Source organism: Erpetoichthys calabaricus, chromosome 3 (genome assembly GCF_900747795.2).
Source record: "Erpetoichthys calabaricus chromosome 3, fErpCal1.3, whole genome shotgun sequence".
NCBI classification, from domain to species: Eukaryota; Metazoa; Chordata; class Cladistia; order Polypteriformes; family Polypteridae; genus Erpetoichthys; species Erpetoichthys calabaricus.
The window spans coordinates 248,130,070-248,151,391 of NC_041396.2; the positions used below are offsets into that span (position 1 = coordinate 248,130,070).

The window sequence follows — 21,322 nt, forward strand, 5'->3', positions numbered from 1 at the left end:
CTGATTTATCTCCTATTGTTCTAATTGTACTAAATATGAATAAAGTACTGCAATGAAATCCTAAATGTCTCAAAAATAATAATTAATTACATTTATATAGTGTTTTTCTAACCTACTCAAAGCACTTTACATAGACAGTGGGGAGCAACTTCAACCGCCACAAATGTACAGCACCCACCTGGATGATGTGGTGGCAGCCATTTTGGCTCCAGTACACACACCAAAGGTTACATAATCTTTCACATATTAAAAAATATACAAATAAATCCATTAAAGGAATCTTTTCACTTTTCCAAAGTCTCGCTCTGTTATTTTTAAATACTTACTTCTTCAAAGTTCCTCCTGTGACATTTTCAAACTGATAGAGAGTAAGTGTGTTCTGCAGTGGACTCTCACCAAGTGTCTGTACCTGCCTCATGTCTCATACTGTCAGGATGGATTCCAGCTGCGCATAATAATATAAGTGGATTAGCTTGGTTTGAAAGTGATGAGTGGATATGCAGGGCCATCAGAAAGTATTCAGACCTCTTCACTTTTTCACATTTTGTAATGTTGTAGCCTTATGCTAAGATTGTGTAAATTATTTTTTTTGTCATCAAACAATACTTAATACCCCAAAATGATGAAGCAAAATAAAAATATGATTCATTTTTGCATATTAGTTTAGAAATATCACATTAACACAAATATTCAGACCCTTAGCTATGACACCTGAAACTTGACTTAGGTCCATCTTATTCTATTGATTATCACTGAGATGTTTCTACACCTTGTTTGGAGTCCTCTATGGTCAATTTAATTGATTGGATGTGATTAGGAAAGACACACACCTGTCTATATAAGGTCCCACAGTTGACAGATCTGTGTCAGAGCAAAAACCAAGATATGAAGTTGAAGGATTATATCAAAGCACAGATATGGGGAAGGCTACAAAAAATTCTGACGCATTGAAGGTTACAAACAGCACAGTGACCTTCGTAAATTTTTAAATGAAATAAGTCTGGAACAATCATGACTCACTCTAGTGCTGGTTGCCTGACCAAACTGAGCAATCAGAAGAAAGGGGTCTTGGAAAGAGAGGTGACCAACAACCTGATGGTGACTCTGTCTGAGCAAATCTATGTGGAGATTGGAAAAACTTCCAGAAGGACAATCACTACTGCAATACTCCACTAATCGGGCCTTTATGGCGGAGTGGCCAGATGACACATGAAAGCCCACTTAGAGTTTGCTTTCAATATTAAAATCTACGGAGTTTGATACAAAATGTGTTCTGTTCCATGTTGTTTAACAAATCTAGATGTAAACACCAGGGAATAAAAGATGAAACTCTAATCTCTATTCTCATATTCATCTTTTGATCTCAAACACAAATGTCTTCAGTGCACAGCAAAAATAAATTAATTGGCCTTGCAGTTCCAATACTTTTGGTGAGGACCATATGAGCAGCATTCATCCTACCCGTGCATAGGATACCACAGTTCAGCTTCATTTATTTCTAGATAGCCCTAATGCTGTAAAGGTAGCACAGCATCACATTCTGAAATCCAGTTCATCCTAGTCAAGGCTATGGTTGGGGTGTGAGTGCAAGCCAGTGCTTTTACATTTCTTATCCGTTGTGGGGCACTTTGATATACTGTAGTTTGGATATTTTTTAACTTTAAAGGTTTTTTTTCTCTTTCCTTAAGTCCTGGGCAGGCCAACACCTACCAGTAACATTTGGGGCCAGTCTGCCTGAGTTGAGGCCTATTTCTGGACAGGTTAGGAAAGACCCTAATGTGGTTAATGGGTCTTTTTCAAGGCTTCATACCCATTATTTATTTGGTGCATACAGTCATAATACATGCTCTCATTTGTGAGAACACCAAAAAGAACTCAAAAGTCAAAAAATTGGACTGGTTTCCTCCTTATTATACTTTACTGGCTTTCCATAACTGTGACCCGAATAACCTAGCAGCAAATCTATAAAAGTATGAATTTCTTACCCTGACTAAATAAACCTAAAGACAGTCTTTATATTCTTAATTTATTTTTAAAAAATCCAATGAAATTATCTACAGCAATCTTTGCAAACATTTTCCTTTGACAAAATGTGTCTTATGAAAACTCCTAACCTTCCTTACTTGGTCTAGGGGACAAAAGAAAGCACTAGGTCGCAATGCTCAGCACCAGGCTTACATGTGCCCAGCCTGATTTGTAGGAAACAAGAAAGTGTGGTTACTTTACGAATGGCAAGGGGAAGGCTTTCCATGTTGTGTGATTTTCAGCTGAAACAAACATGTTGAAATGCATTACACGTGTGTGTCTACAGCTGTATTAATTTCAACAACATCCTTCAACCTGTGCTCATGTAGAAAATGTACATACGAAAAGAAAGACCTATAAGTTGGTCACACTAAAAAGGTTTTAAGCTAGTTAGACAAAAGCCCAGAAAATGCGGTCTGCTTTTTAAAAAATAAAGGTGCCAGAGAGATTCTTTAGAGTGAAGCCATAGGGGAACCATATATGGTTACCAAAAGACCCATCCACATTAAGGTTCCAGAAAGAAACTTTATTCATTTGGATCTGTAACAGGCTCTATATAGTAAATAACCGTGAATAGATGGTGACAGATTTGTGATATACTGTACCAATAAGTCATTTTTTAAATGACTCTTGCTGCATACAATAGCACAAGCTCAGTTCAGGTTTTCTTAATCTGTTAGTGTTCTGCTACCATATATTAATATTTTTAGTTTATTTTTCTACATATTCGGACATTTTTCAATACACAAGTAACAAACTTCATATGCAAAGAACCCTTCAAAGAATGAAATGGTGCTTTATCAAGTAAGGGTTCTACAAGGAAGCACATGCCATAAAGAACTATAAAATGCCATTAAAGAACAAGTATTTTTAAGTGTGTAAAAGTGTGTATTCAGGTTACAAACTGTCAACATGTCCAAGACTTGAGTGGGAACATAAAAACAATTGATCTTTTCAAAGTTGCTCTTCTTTTGCAGAGGCTTTTTTCCATCTACAGCAGTTTAATAGCCATTAACTAATTGGCTAGTCACCTCTCGAATGATCTTGCTCTACTTTCCACTCTCTTGATCCATCTTTAGAGGTTAGGTCTACTCTTTTCATTCCAACAAACACCAATGCCATCGATATGTTCTTCAGCCCACTCAGGTCACCTTCATAAAGCGCTTCTGCATTTTGTCACTCTTAAAACACTTCCACTTTAAAACACCATTGTTTCCCAAAAGGGAGAATGTGCTGCAGATTGAAGTTCTGGCAACTCTTGCTGATGAGGTGCTGGCAGATTAAATGTCTTGCATAAAACAAAAGATGACGTTTATGCTTATAGGCATGGTGACATGGTGGTGGAATAATTTTGGTAAAGCATAAAAGTAAAAATAAAAGGGTTTTAGCAACTGCAAAAAAATGAAGGGCAAAGGAAACAAGGTCAACTAAAATTAAGAAAATGCAAGAAATGCAGCAAAAAATGCACTAGAATCTGAAAGGTAAGTATTTAATGGATGAAAAAAATTAAAAAGGGCAAAAAAGTGTGCTTAGGCTCTCAAAGCATATGGCAAAGAAAACAAAGAAGTGTTGCTAGTTAAAATTGCTACAGCATTATAGCAGTCACTCCTTGTTTCATTCTTGGTTATCATTTGCTAAGCAGCTGAACATTTTTTCTTGTTGAGCCTCTTTGTACAAAGCAATAGCTGGAAGGGCTTCTTCCTTTAAGAACTTGGGAAACTTGATGTGGAAGTTTCTGAACCATTCTTCATCATAAGGGTAGGACTGAATATCTTCGCTCTCAGAGAAAACAATATCTGTCTTTACCCCCTGAAATATCCACATGTGGTACTGCCATTTGAACTTGAAATCCTCACGAGGTTCTCCACTTTTAGTGAGGCATTCCAGTTTTGAATTCTCCAGGTGAACTAGCTTGAGCGCACCTTTTGGATCAGTGTATAATATGCAGTTATTGGCAGTTAGACATTTATAGGTTGAGTGTTCCCAAGTATCTCTGATTTGAATGTTGGATAGGATTTCTTTTTGTCTCTCCTCTTTGCTTTGATTTCCCCCAGCAGCTAACTCAATCACTTCCTTTTCCACCCACTTTCCGAAGGCTTTCACTTTTGAGTCATACTCGTGCATTTTGTCTTTAGTCATGTCTTTTTTATTGTCTGTTTTACAACTTTGCTTTTCTTCTACCATTAAAGTTGAAGCAGACATACCTTTGTGCATACCGTGCCTGTGCAGAACATTACAAGCATCTTGTCCTTTTGTTTCTAAGTCTTCCATTAGATGTTCTTTGTAATTCTGGGACTTGTGATCAGTGTTGTTCTCCCGGCACACAGAAGTTGTTTTTTCCAACAGAATCTTTTCTTGACAAAGGAGGATGGAGGAATCAGAAGTCTTGAAATTGTCTTCTTCTACTTGTGGTGTTCTACATGAAAGTAAATTAAGACTAACTGTGGTAGAGCTACCTTCATTTTGCTGGAACTTAGTTTTTGTCTCCTCTGCCTCAGTGGCAAGATTCAGACTCAGATGCATCAACTCGTCATCTGCCCCATTGGCCTGGGTTGAGTTGGTTCGATCATAATAGTAAGAATCTTCTGAGAAACTACATTGTCTCCTTACTAAAACACTTTTAATATCTTCTTTTTTTCTGAGAATCTGCTCCATTGCACTGGGGCCTTGATCTTTCTTCTCACCATTTATCATCTTATTTTCTGATGAGACTTGCCTATTAATGCCTTTGGTTTTACAATACCTTTCAAAGAGCTGTTCTTCCACAAGTGACCAGTGAAATGGTTCGGATTTACTCAACTTTTTGCTAACTTCTTTGGCTTTTTTCCAATTTAAAATCCAGCTGTCTTTCAGTTTCATTAATTTAAAGAGTTGTTTCTTTTCCAATATTTGAAAGCCTCCAAATTTTTCTTTCACTTTTAGCTTACAGATCAGTTGCTCCCTGTTCCTGTCTGCAAAGTCCTCCATCTTTGCCAGGCTGATTTCACCTAGAAATAAATACAAGGCAAACCTCATTAATCCACATTGACACAAGACACCTCAGTCATTGGTGGATTTCATAGAAATGAGAGTTGTTTAGTGCCAGCCTTGGTCCTCCTTCAAGTGAAGGTCGCTGTTACACACAATACTAAAATTTAGCATTTTGTAATGAACATTAGTAAGGTTTGATGAAAATTATGCACATGTGTAAGAATTAACTGAATTTTAATGAAAAGTATGGAATGCTCATTATTAGAGTATACAGTTTGATCTCTAATATGTTAAAATACAGGTAACTTCAATGTAACTTTTCTCAACCTTGATCTCCTGAAGTGGCATAACGGCCGTAATTTGTTCCCAATTTTCTTCAATGAAATCAGTCAGTCAGTCATTTTCCAACCCACTATATCCTAACACAGGGTCACAGGGGGTCTGCTGGAGCCAATCCCAGCCAACACAGGGTGCAAGGCAGAAAACAAATCCCAGGCAGGGTGTCAGCCCACCGCAGGGCACACACACCAAGCAACCACTAGGGACAATTTAGGATCACCAATGCACCTAACCTGCATGTCTTTGGACTGTGGGAGGAAACTGGAGCACTCAGAGGAAACCCACGCTGACACAGGGAGAACATGCAAACTCCATGCAAGGAGGACCCAGGAAGCTAACCCAGGTCTCCTTACTGCGAGGCAGCAGCACTACCACCATGCCGTCAATTAAATCAGTAAAGACAAAAAACTATGTTACATTTTAATTTCTAAAGATATTGGTATTCCTATACTTTGCAATGTTATCAAAAAAATGCAGCCCACAGAGTTTTTTTGAGCTGCCTAAAATGTGAGCATAACTGGAAAACTGACAGTTGGTGAAAATTATTGGAAAAAAAACACAACTTCCAAAGATCTAAAAGTGGTTAACTTAAAGAGATCTTGATGTTTCCAGGTCACACTTTCTGTAGGAAACTAAATGTCGTGTCATTTTCCAACCCACTTAATCCAGATCAGGGTCACTGGGGGTGCTGGAGCCTATCCCAGCTAGCATAGGGCACATGGCAAGAACGAACCCTGAGACAGGCTGCCAGTCCATTGCTGGGTGAACACACATATTCCCATGCACCAAACAGCCAATTTAGCATCCCCAATTCATGTAACGTGCATGTTTTGGACTGTAGGAGGAAACTGGAGCACATGGAAGAAATCCTCCCAGACACAGGGAGAAAATGAAAACTCCACCAAGGGAGTACCTGGGATGTGATCCCTGGTCTCCTTACTATGAGGTGCCACTATGGCGCCCAGGAAACTAAATCATGGGATTATATGAACCTAGACCATAAATGTCCCTACTATAGTAAGAAGGGCACAAAATCAGCATGCTAAAAGATGTGTAGAAGTAGTAATTTTTAAACACTGTGTAATTAAGTACAGTACTAGGGTTTTGGACAAGGAAATGAGACAGGTATGCTCCATTCTCTTTCATGACAAAGAAATCCTGCTTGTGGTTGATTGTGATGGGATGCCAAAAATTCTTGCGCAAAGCAGCAGTAAGTCCTAGATCTCAGTTTTAAGAAGAAGAAATTGGTGTGTTTTACTAATTACAACACTGTATATGCTAACTGGTAAAATGTAACATTTTTTAATCTCTGCTCTTTTGTCATTAGCTTTTCCAAATGTTGCTAAATGCATTCTTTTTGGTGGTGCTGCTTATTCTTTCTTTTTTCCTCATTTCCTTGCATTATTATTGCCTTTCTTATGGACTGATTTGTAAGTGTCTGGATTTGGTTTCTGCCTTGGCCTTGTGCCTAAAGCTGTCGTGTTTGGCTCTGGTGGATTAGGTGGCTTCAATGATGAATGAATGGATACATGGAAAAAATTATTTGTTAAATAATGACATACAATTCTGATCAGTAGACATTTTTTCAAGTCCAGAATGTGATGAAGTAGGCATCTCTGCTTTTTAGGTCAAGGGAATCAAACTAACATCCTGGAGGGCTACAGTGGCTTTTTGTGCAATCATTTTGCTAATCATTAACCAGTTACCAGTGGTAACAAAAAAAAAAAGACTTCAACCTTAAGTTTAATTCACCTGCTTTTTTAATTCTCACACCCCTTAATTGTTTTTTCTTACATTAACCAGCTGTCAAACAACACAGACATGGAAAGTGAGCTGGCAGATAATCAGCTACCATAAATCAGGTATCTAAAACTTTCCACAACTGTTGCCCTTCTGTCTTTTGAAAGCACTATCGAAATGTTTTGAAGACTAGATAGGATCAATGTTTCTCAGATCTTCAGTTTTTCTTTAAAAAAAAGAAACAATGTTTCTCAATCTTAATTTTAATAGACTTGCTTTTTAAGGCGAAATAAGCATGTTTTATTGGTTGTACTATTCGGTTACTAGTTAGGAAAGTGGCTGAAACAAAAATCTCCACATAATGTGCTCCAAGAGGATCTGAGTTTAACATCGCTGTTTTACAGTCAAATGCCAATGCAGAGTTATGATTTGTAGCAATTCTAAATCATACTTGAATGATTGGTAATAATGTAGTGGTATGCAATGCTCTTTTTATAAAAGTTACAAGGTCAAGTTCCTAACACAATTCTTAAAGCTTCCAGTCGTGACCTTACAGCAATATCAGTTCCCCTCTTGGATGAAGGAATGAAATCATTTATTTTATGTACTGGAATAATTTAAATTAGTGTTTCCCAACCGCCAGTTGTCTGTTTGCCATTCCTTAGAATGTTTTTTTTGGTCAATGAAAATCAGTGAATTCTTGGGTCATTTGTTTCAGCAGATGTAAATATTTTTCAGATAATATTTTGAACAAAAATATTACATTGTTCTATCCTATAATGTCATTTGAGGAGTGTAAAAAGTACATAAGATTAATATGTCACCGTGCTCTGTACAAAAAATATTTTATAAATCCACTCACATGTACAGCTAACACAAGGCCAGATTTAGCACACAGGGGCTCATCATTTAGAACTGCTAGGCAAGCATTAGAAGACAAGAAAGAGACAACTACAAAAATGGGCATTGTACTATTTCTGTGTGACAGAGTCAGCATGACACTGGATCTTTTTTTCCTTGTTTGGAATGGCATGACTTACCTAAGTAAGGGCCTGCACATGGAGAAAGAGTATAAAGCCTTGGAACATTGCCCGGCACACCTTTGAAGCCGACGGAGATAATGTCATCCGATCCTAAAAATCCTTCCAGCGCAGCAACAAAAATGGCAGACTGTATACATTGAGCTCCCACTTTGGTAATGGTCATGTCATGGCTTCCTAGTCTGTTATGCCATGTAAATCATCATTAAAGAAAGCTAAGTTATTTCTCCTATGTTATTTCTTACCGACGTATGACTAAGGGAGGGGTATCGCCTTTTTATATCTATATAGTTTCGGGTTATGTAACATGCCACAATTACAAAAGAACTTATTACAACCAGGGACCTTGCGCCCCCTGCTGGATAGAGGGAGGAGGACATCAGAAACTGATAGAGACAATACTTGCCCAAGCTCTTCTACAGACCATGTAACCAAAAACCATGAAGCTTTGGGAACAGAGATCTGCTGCTAAGAGCCTGATCATGGAAAGGCCATGTGAGACCCCACCTGTACACCTCCTATGTATCAGGTGTATAAGACGTATCTACTACCAAACTCCAAACATATTTTAAACCATTCTGTTTCTGATGTGTTTGCACGCAGCTTGTGTGAGGAACTTGTGGATATGGGTGAGACAGCCAATCCTAATATGATGTGGGAGACCTTCTGTGACAAGACCCTGAAGGTTGCCGAGGGTTGAGGGTAAGGAAGCCTGCAGGGATCTGTGGTATCTGGGGTGAACTTATCCAGGCTGGTGGTAAGGCTGTCCTCCTGGCATTGCAAGCAATTTTTGCTTCCATTTGGGAGACTAGTGTCATCCCAACTGACTGGAAAACAGGACTGGTCATCAGTAGCTGGAAAGGGAAGGGTGATTGCCTCGATTGCGGCAACTACAGAGGGATAACACTGCTCTCAGTGCTGGGTAAGGTCCCTGCTAGGGTCATCCTCAATAGGATCCATGATCACTTGCTCACCTACCAGCGACCGAAGTGGTCTTGTTTTACGTCTAAGAAGTCTACCATTGAACCCATCCTGGCACTAAGGGTTCTCACGAAGCACAAAAGCAAATATCGGCAGAGTTTCTTTGCAGCCTTTGTCGATTTTCATAAAGTGTTCAACTCATTTGATCGAGCTGCCCTGTGGGACATTCTGAGACTTTGTGGGATCCCCTCAGGGTTGCTGGATATCATGGTACTGTGAGTGCTGTACAGAGTGGAGGCAGAACCTCTGTGTTTTTCCCATTTGATTCTGGGGTTCGTCAGGGGTGTGTTCTTGCTCCTACCCTGTTCAATGCTTACATGGACTGGGTGTTGGGCAAGGTCGTGGGGTCCAGCGGCTATGGGGCATCTGTTGGCAAAGAAAGATTCAATGATCTTGACTTTGCCAACAATGTTGTGATCTTTGCGGAGTCAATGGATGCTCTGATAAGGGCATTCGAGAGACAGAGAGGAGTCTGAGTGTCTGGGCTTGCAAGTGTCCTGAATAAAAACTAAGATCCAGGCCTTTAATGATCTCTTAGGCACAGCCATCAGCAGTGTGTTTGTCTGTGGAGTGAGCGTCAACCTTGTTGAGAGGTTTACTTATCTCGGCAGTGACATTCATGTCTTGGTGAATACTACTATGAAGTCAGTATTGAGATTGAGAGAGCATGGGGGGTCATGAGGTCGCTGGAAAGGGGTGTGTGGTCTTCAGAGTCCTGGTGCTTCCTGTCTTGCTATATGGTTGTGAGACATGGATGTTATGTCCCCTTGCAGGTGGACCACCCCACCTTATCTATAGAATACCAGCTCTATTAAAAAGTCAGACTTAGAGGATTGGCACTTATGTATTTCCACTGGTTGGAAAAATTATGATAAAGTATGTAGGGATATCATATTTTCCACCTCTGCATTCCCCAAAGATTTTTTTAGCCTTCTGCCAGTCCACAATTCAAAAAGGTTAAAATCTGCTGGTTAAATAATAATCCCACATAATAAAGACAATTTTAAGTGCATTCTGAAATGCATGAAAATCATTACATATGAATTGGTAGTTACTGTATATTGCATAATATTAAATGTCGCTCATTAGGTAATGCAACACCAATCTAGTTCTTAGAGGTTGCATTGATGTTGGACGTCAACAGTTTAGTCCACATTTTTTTTTTATATAAAAATCTTTAAAACCTTTTCCTATACTCAATTTATGGTGTCACTAATGATAATGAGAAACTGATCATTTTCTCTTTTTCTCATATGGTAGGTAGATTTACAGTACATATGACCACCCTAAAATTGGGAAATGAATGAAAAGGTGGGAGTACAAAAGTACTAAATAAACTTCTGCTTACTGATATACATGAGGAAGTCGACAGCCTGACTTCACTTCTTCAAGGTCAGTAAGTTCATAAAGTTGCTTGGTGTTAATAAGAGGAAATTCAAATTGGTTTGATTTGTTATTAATGTTTCTGGGAGATTTTGCTTATTACGAGACTTTTTGTTTCAGAAAACCAAGGCTATGAAGCAGAAACACAATACTTTCACTGTGCTAGGTTTACTAAGAAAATGAATACGATAGATGTGGGGACACAGTCATAGTAAAAACGGTTTACTGCGAGACTGAAGTCTATAGGTGCACTTTTCTATCAGAAAATGTTTTTCACTTCTTTGAGAGCTCACCTTTCCAGTCCAGCTGAAGTGAGTGTTGCAGAATGGGGATGAAACCTGTTAAAGGCATTGTTAAAAAAAAAATAATGTAACCATAAGGGGACACAGAGATACAGTTGACACACTGATGCCAGACCCAGAATTTAAAAATTAATTAAGGAAGAGAGAAAAAAAAAACACTAAGTCAGAAACAAGAAACTCAAGGAACAGAAGGGAATCGAAAAATAATTATTTAACTGAATGGCATATATAAAGTAAAGCTTGTCATGCTCAAAACTAAGAGATCAGGCTTTAGTTAATTGAATAATAATCTTTATTGACTGTAACAGCAGTCTGCTTATATATATACACCTCTAGTATATAATTAACATTTAGTACTCTAGGTTGAACAACAGAAGAAAAAGGAAGTGGGTGTATTAAAAACTTGTAACTAATATCAATCAATTTCCTAATACTAAAAATATTCATATTAACAAAGTGCTATAAATGCACAGACACACATACACGCAAGTGAAACATCCAGCATCAAAGTGGATAAACAGAACTAATTAAGTACAAAGACAATGCTTATAGAAATAATCAAAAAATTAGTAGTATTATAGCTGGATGATATGAAAAAATATCATCATGACTTTTTACTATATTGATTGATTTATCATGATATAGCACTTCATATTACTGTTTATCGCTCTGCAAAATCAAGCTGATATTCAATCACGTCCACTTGTAAATCGCACAATGCAATATTTTGTCACTGCCATCCAATTGACCAATGAGTCTCTCTCTCTGTTTTTCTAACCCCTTTTAACATATGTCTGCTGTTATACCAAATAATTCTTCTGCTTTGATTTTAATTGCCACATTTAAGTGGGACATTTACCATTTAGTAGGGGCATTTACCATTTAAGTTAAATATTGGCCATTTGAGCAAGTGATTTCACATTTTGCACATCAAAAATGAACAGATTTGAAAAATATGGAAAAAAAATTATTTTGTTCATGTATTACCATAAATAAATATAGAAAAACGTATAAGCATTAATCTTAAGTGCAAATATTAATGCAAGTCAAGCATGCTAAATGAATCTATATAATAAAAGCCCAGCGTGGCGTCCGTGTCCGGGTCCAGGTTCCTTTTGGCTGTATAGCTGCCCCCGTAGAAAAGCCCCAGTCCTTCCCCTCTCAGAATTCCTGCTTACCCCCCTCCGTTCTTTCCCATTTGTGCACGTGAGTAGTCCGAGTCGGATGGTTCCCCTGGTCACCAATTCGTGTGTTTCAAGCCGCGATTTTTTATTTTCTCCCTTCCGGCCCACTATGCCTTTCCGTCTTCAGATACCCATGACTCTGACCTGCCTTTTGACATGCACAGAAGGCAATTCCCACTCCGATTGGCATACGCTATTACAATAAATAAGGTGCAGGGTCAAACACTAGATCTTCTAGGTATATTCCTACCGGAGCCTGTCTTCACAAATGGCCAGCTCTATGTCGCCTTCTCCAGAGGAAAACGTTTTCCAAAAGTGAAAGTCAAAATATTGCCTTGCAAAAGTCAAGGGAAATTACTACAAGATACTAATAAATACTTCACACACAACGTTGTTTACAAGAAGTACTCGACTCTGTCCACTCAAATGCCACTGGATTGTGTGACTCCACAGACATTATTATGTGCAATGAAGGTGACGGACGCGATGACACAGTGCTGCATGTCACTGACGAAGTTAATGAAGACCACTCAAATGACCTACATCGCTTTGCTCTTCAGAATGAAGTACCACTACATGCCCCCTCGACAAGCACAGGACGTCCTCAACGGTATGATCCTCCTCTTCCTTACAACCATTTACACAACGTATACGATTCTGATTAGTCTGCGTCCCACACTTCGTGAATCATGGGTTTTGTTTTGAAATTTTGTTTCCCATACAAAAATCAAATGCGGTGCGATGAAGGACCCAGTTCACGACTAGCAGCCGCGTTTAAACAGGGAGTCCTTCAATTGTGGTCATCCAACGTGCAGCGTAGCGTGCGCCAGGTCGCTAGTGTTTAAATAAAGGCACATGCCATATTTCCTTTTTTAATTAAAGCTTGGCTCTAGCCACCAATATATCTTGTTAGCTCGATGATCACGGAAGAAGGAATGATAAGATAAGACAGCCCAAGAGTGGAAGAGGGGGGAACATCTGCAAGCTCAAGGCCGACCAAAAAATAAGTGAAGCAGAAAAATAAGGATGAACAATAGACAGTAAAAATACCGGTGGCCAGCTGCAGAAGGGAGTTAGGAGATAATAATGGTTCCCATGAAAACCTGGGAAGCCAGCTGTCAGAAGGAACAGCGAATAAGCTGTTTCGAGTGAGGTCAGAATGATAAGAAGTGATTATATAAACTGAGATTTTTGGACTGTTCGGGGCTCAGCTCAATTTGGCCTAATTGGGTTTAGTCTGTGTTATTGTTTATTGCAATAAAGCTAAAATACTGTTTGCCTATTCTTCGACTCCTAGAGCCTTCATTTAAAGTGAGAATCTTCAGCGTATTTTTCGCTTCCACAAAAACAGGGAACATTTTTACATTTTGACATCCTGTAAATGTAGAGTAAATGGGGGTACAAAAAATGCACTATTTAACAAATGGCAATCCATAAGCATTTGCTATGTAAATTCTATTCTGCGTTAATGTAGTGTATAGTGAGGATTATGTATGGCTATGATGTCCAACTCAACAATAAATCTGTGGTAGTGATGAAGTATTTTGGATCTTTTAGCACAGCCTAAAACTTTGCTCAGTGCTCATCATAAAGCTGCAGCAGCACAGTGTGAGAAAAATATTGATACCTTCAGTAGATAAGTTCCACAATTTTCCTGAAACCATCCTTTTTGTCAACACTCACTGGAATCATGTCTTTCACCATTAAGTGGAAGACTGCATTCTTGATGTCCTGATGCTTTTTTAATTCCTTGTTATATGGGGTCATGGCTGCAAACATCAACACAATAAACTGCTGTCTAGGTACATTCTTTCTGGAAATCTTCCTATTGAATCAGAGGGTATTTTTCAAGGTGGTGAACTAGATTTGTTGTTTTATCAGGCTTCGTAGGTACTTGGTGTTGGCATGTCATTCATACTGTGTTTATTTGTGTTTGGTCTGATTTGTTATAATATGACCACTTCTTAACTTTTGATGATGTGTGTCCTTTTTTTAGTACTATCTCTTTGTGAGCAGCTAACACATTTTTCTGCTTGGCTACACTCACCAGGTGGATGTCTTTTCATGCCTTCTCTTATAAACACATGACCACATTGTTACTTATCACTGCATGTTTATTTCATGGAGACGTTCGATACGTCAAAGTGCAGCATGACTGGCTGCTGTTCTTACATTTCACCAAACCTACAGGCTACATGATAGGCCACATGTCTTGTCTATTATTATATACATAAGATGGGTGAACATATTTAATCAAAATGTATACCCTAAGCTTATCATCATTTCCAAAACAAATAAATTTTGATTTGATTTAAACAATATCTATAAAGCACAATTTTAAAACACCATATGTGTAAACCAATGAGCTGTACAATAAAATAAAAAATAGCAATAATAAATCAGTAAACAAAGGACACAAATTACATAAATACTAAAAGAAATAAGTTAAAAGTTTACAAAATACATCAAGATTTTTTATCACATATATATTGTTTTATTGTCCAGCACTTGTATTAGTCTGCAAAAATAAACAGTAAAGTACATAACCGTAATAATAAAAAGGCAAATATTATCACATGCCAGGCTTCCAATAATAACACCAATCTGGCCATAAACTAAATATCAGAACAATTCTTTTAATCCGCTGATAAAATAGCCAAAGTCCCTGTGTAAGTGTCCTGTTTGGGCTCTTCTGAAAGATCAAGAGAAACACAGTCTTCATCACTGCCAGAGGCCACCATCAGGGCCCACGATCATGAATTTGTCACTCTTATAATGTTTTCTGGAAGTAATACATTTTTATATGCATCTGTTTCAATTGTAAACTATGTGTTTTCGTGTCAGGGAACATATAAATAGACATAACTTGATTCTCGAAAGTCATTTTGTGAAGTCAGTAAATTTACCATCTTTATTTTAATAATTTAGAATGATGCCATTCTGTTTTTCGCTGCTATCTCCATTTTGTGATGTGGTTGCTAACAAGCAACCACGAGTTGATGTGGTTGTGTTCCCGGAAGTCATGCTGGATTACATTATTGACAAGAAGGCTTGTCTGTTAGATGTATTCACTGTTTAAGTTTGTGGATATTAAAGTTTCATAGTGCCATTTTAAAAGACTTTTTTTCCTTTTGATTATGACTTTAATTTTGTAATTGACTTCGACTTTGACTAGCCAGTGGTCTGATGCCAGTGCTTTTTGTCCTCACATTTACAATCTTTTTTTTTTTGTCCATCGTTTTTGTCCATCTGCTTTTACTTCCTGATATGTTAAGCCTCTGTCTGTCTGCACTGGAACAACCCCCACATCAATTATTTAGCAAACAAAAAAAAAAGTAATAAAGAGCAAATCAATACCAAACCAATTAAAAATATAATATAATATCATATGTGCTGGTACATACATACTGATAGAAACAACTGAAATCACTGATGATAAATAAACAAACAAGTACCCTGACCAGTCACAAAAAAATGGGTATGTGTTGCAACTGTGTGTGTGGTATAAAACTTACTTTGCATATTGAACAAATTTACCAATTTTGATAATGGATGTTTTTACTTTTACAAACACTAATCAGCTACAACATTAAATTCACATGCCTAAAACAGTGTAGATTCCCCTCATGCGACCAAAGGAGCTCTCACCTGTCAAGACATGGACACCACAAGACCTCTGAACCAAATCTGGTACCAAAATGATCCTTTGAGGCCTTTAAGTTGTGATGTGGGCCCTCCATTGATCGAAGTTGTTTTTCTAGCACATCCCACAGATGGTTAATCAGATTGAGATCTGGGAAATTTGGAGGCCAAGTGTACACCTTAAACTCTTTATTATGATCCTCAAACCAATCATGAACATTTATTGCAGTGTGGCAGGATGTATTATCTTGCTAAAAGATGTCACTGTCACCAGGGAATAGCATTGCCTGATGTATGTGGTCTACAACAATCTTTAGATAGGTGGTACATGTCAAAGTAACATCTACATGAATGCCAGAACTCAATGCTTCCAAGCAGAACATTGTCCAGAGCATCAAACTGCCTCCAATGGCATACCTTCTGTCCTTAGTGCATCCTGCTGCCATCTCTTCCCCAAGTACACAATGCACACACTTACACACATTCACATTATCTAAAATAAACCATTAATCATCAGATGAGGCTACCTTCTTCCACTGTCCAGTTCTGACATCCATGTGCCAGCAGTGGACAGGGGTCAGCATAGGCACTCTGAGTGGTTTATGGCTACACAGCTGTATGTATACACAGTAAGCTGTGATGCACTGTGTGTTCTGACACCTCACTCTCATGAACAGCGTTCGGTTTTTCAGCAGTTTGTGATACAGTAGCTTTTCTGTGGGATCGGCCCAAATGAGATAACCTTCACTCCTCATGTGCATCAATGAGCCTTGGGTGCCCATGACCCTGTCACCAGTTCACCAGTTGTCCTTCCTTGGACCAGTTTTGATAGGTACTAACCACTGCATACCGGGAACAACTCAGAATAGTTGTTATTTAGGAGATGCTCAGACCCAGTCACCTAGCAATCCCAGTTTGATCTTTGACAAAGTCACTCAGACTCTTGCACGTGCCCATTTGTTCTGCTTCCAACACATCGCCTTCAAGCTCTGACTGTTCACCAGCTGCCTAATATATCCCACACCCTGAAAGGTGCCATTGTAATGAAATAATCAATGTTATTCACTTCACCTCTCAGTGGTGATGTTATGGCTGATCGAAATATATAGCTCTTGTAATTTGATTACCTTTAAAATTAGTAATCAGAACTTTTAAATACTTCCACTTCTTTTTTCTTCTGCTAGCAACAGCAGTCACAATAGTCATAAATAGCATAATGACTGTAACTAAGAGCATGACAGCAGTAGCTGGTCAAGTTGTTTACTTACCAGGTAGAGGTCCATCCAATTCATCCAGTTCAGATGACTTATTAAAGGAGCTGTGTAATTTTGGACGTTTGATTTCTGTGGATGGTAATTAAAACATTAGAAAATGGTTGGTGATAACAGCCAAACCTCACTAATCCCATCTACTTAATTCCTCAGAAATAATATCAGGTCTAATTTTAAAGGTCCCTCAAGTCCTACTGTTGACCACACTACTTGGTCATTATCAAGTGTCTATGGTTCTCTGTGTGAAGAAAAACTTCCTAATATTAGTCCAGAATTTACCCTTAACAAGCTTCTAACCGTGCCCCCATATTACTGTTGAGTTTATTTTAAAGTAACAGTCTCAATCGACCATACTAATTCCTTTCATAACTTTAAACACTTTAAATAATTTCTTAATCTCTATTTGCTTAAAATGAAAAGGTTCAGCTTCTTCAATCTCATCCCCTGCAGTCCCGGAATCAGCCTATTTGCTCTTCTTTGGACTTTTTTCTAACACCACCATGTCTTCTTTCTAGCCTTGAGACCAACACTGCACAAGGCACTCCAGATGAGGTCTAACCAGTGTGTTATAAAGGTTGAACACATCCTTCTTGGATTTGTACTCTGCACATTGTGCTGTATAACCTAACACTCCTTCTTAATGGCTTCTGAACACTGTCTGGTAGTTGAAAGTGAGGAGTCTATTACAACTCCTAAATTGTTTTATAAGGTGTACAATCAATTTTCAGACCTCCCTAAATTTATTTAAAATCTAACATTTTTACTTCCTACGTGTCAAACTTTATATTTACTGACATTAAATTTCATCTGCCACAAATTTGCTTATTAATATAAATTAAAAATAGCAGTGTCCTTTGCACTGACTCCTGAGAGACACCACCCTTAACATCACCCATTTTTGATAGGGTTCCATGGCACCATAGCCCCCTGTTTCCTGTGTTTTAGCTAATTATGGACCCATCTACACACTATGTCCTGAAGTCCCACTTCTTTAAAGTTTAATGCCCAACTTCTCATGTGCTACCTCATCAAATACTTTCTGAAAATCAAGATAAATAATATAATATGCACCACTCGGATTATATCCTTTTATTCCTTCCTCACAGAATTCTGGCATAGTAGAAAACATGACCACTCCATCTGAACAAATTCTGATTTCTCAGTAAAACCCCTGTTCTTGCCATTGTTGTTAAATCTTATCCTTAATAATTCCTTCCATTAATTTACCTGCGATTCATGTTAAGCTTACTGGCCTATAGGTGCTGTTTACATAACGGAATAATATTTGCTATTTCACAGTCCTTAGGAATTACCAGAGTGTGCAGTGACTTTCTAACAATTTGTGCCAAGGGTGTATATACATACTCACTAGCCTCCTTAAGAACTTGAGGATAAATGTCATCTGATCTTGATGGTATGTTAGATTTCAGCCTGTTTAATCTAAGCAGCTCTTCTCCCTCTACAATTTCCAACTCACACAGTATCATCTTAGTGGTCTCTTTTACTGCTGGGAGGTTCTCCACTTCTACATATATTACAATTTCAAAAAATTGAAAGTTTGAGCATCTGTTTTTTTCCTATCTGTGTATTTTAATTCCCCTTTACTGTTCCTCATATGTTTCACTTTCTCCTTGACTGTTCCTTTATTACTAAAATACTGAAAGCACCTCCTTGGATCATCTTTCTGCTTATTAGCAATAAATGGCTTAGCTCAAGGGCGGACTTTCAACAGATCGCAGCTAGACAGCTGCTCTGCTACATACGGCCCAGAATCAATTTGTCTACAAATGATTTAGCACAAGGTTCCCCATGATTGTGCGATGCAAAAAAAGATATATAATATCTACATATTAATATTCAATAAATGCTTATTTTATACATACCATCACAGCAATTACCATCACAAAACAATACAAGGAAACAAAATAGATCAAATTGAACCATACAACTGTCAAGTAATTATCAGGAAGCTAACAGTCACCACTTGCAATTTAGTTTAAAGTTGAAATTAAAAATAAAAGCTTTTGTGAATAGTCGAGTTGTAAACTATTTCATTAGTATAATTCAATGGCCTTAGAACACTTTGTATTAAACAGAAAGAAAATAAAAAGGGGAATAAATGGTGGTCCTGTTGCTTCAAATTTATTGACTGAAACATAAAACCAATAAGGATTAAAACAGCAGCCTTACATAAATGCTAAAATTTCACTTTTACTGGGTTAGATAACCTGTTAACAACATAATCTTAGGTTAGCCCCGGTTAAGGCAACAAAGACTGTGATATACAGTATTTTGGTCAGACAGGAACTTATTAAATGAGAAAGAAACTGCTTAGAAAGTTTTCCATCAAAAATAAAACCACATCTTACTTTAGCTGTTCTGACTTTTAGCAAAAATTCACCTTTGTATTCTTGTGCCATATTACCCCAGCTTCTATTGAACTATTCTATTGCTGCTTTTGTATCAGTAGTTTTGGAGGTACTGGACATTGATTTTTAAGGCCAGAAATATTTCCTGTTGTCAAGTTCTTTAGGCTGTTCTTAACAGGAACTGTTCCTTTTTTGGGATGGAATGACTGTACAACATATGTACCTGGTTAATGACTCTAAAAACAAGAATTTGGTGCACAAGTTTGAATTTATTTTGAATTTTCTAAAATCCATATAGGGGTCAAAATTATACATGCAGGCTCCAATATATACATACTCCCCAACTGATATTTGGTTGAATGTCCTTTAGCAAGTTGCACCTCGACAAGATGCTTTTGGTAGCCATCAATAAGCCTTATCACTTTTAAACCTTTTTTTTTACCATTGGATGTAACAAATCTATTTGTACTGCTTCAAAGTCACTTACCTTGTATCACACTATACTCTAAGTCAACTGTTCTCTTCTGCCCTGTGAAAAAAAATTTTGAATGTAATTTTATTTACAAAAATTCTTATGTCGCCATTTTCTTAGTAGTTATGAATGCCACATTAAGGCTCTTGCTTATGAAGCTGCCAAATGTAGAAACTGTACAGGACCAGCAAGGGTTTCTGATGGAATTTAACACATTTGGGTATTAATTACAGAGCACATATGGAACAGATGATCAAATCACATCCAGAAAATCTCAACAATAAAGGAAAAAGTTATTCCCTTTTAATATTAAACAACAATCTTTACAGTTTTAATCTCATCTTTCATTTATTCCACTTTTGTTATTGATAGTTCTTAAAGTCTATGAGCTAGAATCACACAGAAACATTTATGGCATCTTACCTTCTTTCTTTGCTCTTAGTTCACTGGCATATCCCCTCAGTTTGATTTTCTCTAACACCATCACAGTAACGTCAAATGCTTTCTTACCATAAACACTCACTAAATGTTTCTTTGTATCTATTTTATCAGCATTCTCCAAATCAGAGGAGGATATATTTTGGAATCCTTCGAAGTTAATTTTAAGCAATCGGTCTTTGAATCGTTTAAATTGTTCACTTTCAAGGTTCTCCAGGCAACTAAGAATTTCTTCCTCTTCATCAATCATTTTTGTATGATTTTCTAAAAGCTGGAAAAAAAAGAAAAAAAAACTAGAAAACTGCAAGCAACTTTGATCCATGGTCTTACAGCTGAAAGATTAACCTACACAAGATAAATAGAGATACAAAAATAATAAATATGAAAATAAATATTACACACAAACAAAATGCATACAGTGTATTGTTCAATTTTATGTACACATGAAAAACTCACGCTTCCAAAAGCGGAATCATTATTTAACTGATCATGTATACAATGTCCCATGCTTTACTAAGAACTCTGCATTATGCTGTAGTAAACATTTCTCATAAAACACAAAGGCGTCTCCACATTTAACAATTTGTGATTAAATAAGCAAATGCATGATTTATTTGAAATAAAGTAGTACTTTATTTCATGCATTCTTTATATTTAAATATAACTTCTGAAAACTTTTTTAGCTATCTAGTTTCAAGATAATTTATAGCTATTACATAATGTATTTTTTATTTAATGTTACTAAAATTGTTTTTAGATATGTTTGTTTTACATTTTCTAGGTAGTCTAAAAATTATATGTATTTTTGAAAAAAAGAGACCAACTCGTTAATTAGAAGATGTTTACAGTGTATTTAAAAAATTTTGTACATTGTATTCAGTATAATGGATTTTGGATGATCTTCTCCAAATTTTTGTCTTCTTGTCAACTGTTACTTGTCAGATTGTGGACCTTTACATCATCATTTAGCAATGTAGTCTAAAAGTATCAAATAATGTTCCAAAAGTACCCACAGGACCAGATGTACATTTATGCATGGACCGTGTTGTGCTATTAGATCAGGGACTTCAAACTCAAGACCCACAGGCTGAATCTGGCCCTTGGACCTTTTTAATGTGGTCTGCATCATCAGTATTCAAAACATGTTATGTACGGTAATGCGTTGA

General features: G+C 37.3%; 1 protein-coding gene across 2 annotated transcripts in view; it reads right to left on the minus strand.

Moving 5' to 3' along the window:
- Positions 1 to 2,395: 2,395 nt before the first annotated feature.
- Positions 2,396 to 21,322, minus strand: part of LOC114648749 (uncharacterized) — a 35,699-nt gene continuing 16,772 nt past the window's right edge. Inside the window, exons 2-6 of one of the 2 annotated variants that reach the window (XM_028797971.2) lie at positions 20,142 to 20,427; positions 19,734 to 19,775; positions 16,875 to 16,949; positions 10,772 to 10,816; positions 2,396 to 5,012 (exon numbers count right to left, since the gene is read on the minus strand). In XM_028797971.2, coding sequence (XP_028653804.1) covers positions 3,640 to 5,012; positions 10,772 to 10,816; positions 16,875 to 16,949; positions 19,734 to 19,775; positions 20,142 to 20,406 — 1,800 coding nt within the window. In that variant the 5' untranslated portion in view covers positions 20,407 to 20,427 and the 3' untranslated portion in view covers positions 2,396 to 3,639. The remainder of the gene's footprint in view (positions 5,013 to 10,771; positions 10,817 to 16,874; positions 16,950 to 19,733; positions 19,776 to 20,141; positions 20,428 to 21,322) is intronic. The other variant, XM_028797972.2, reaches the window with a different exon arrangement.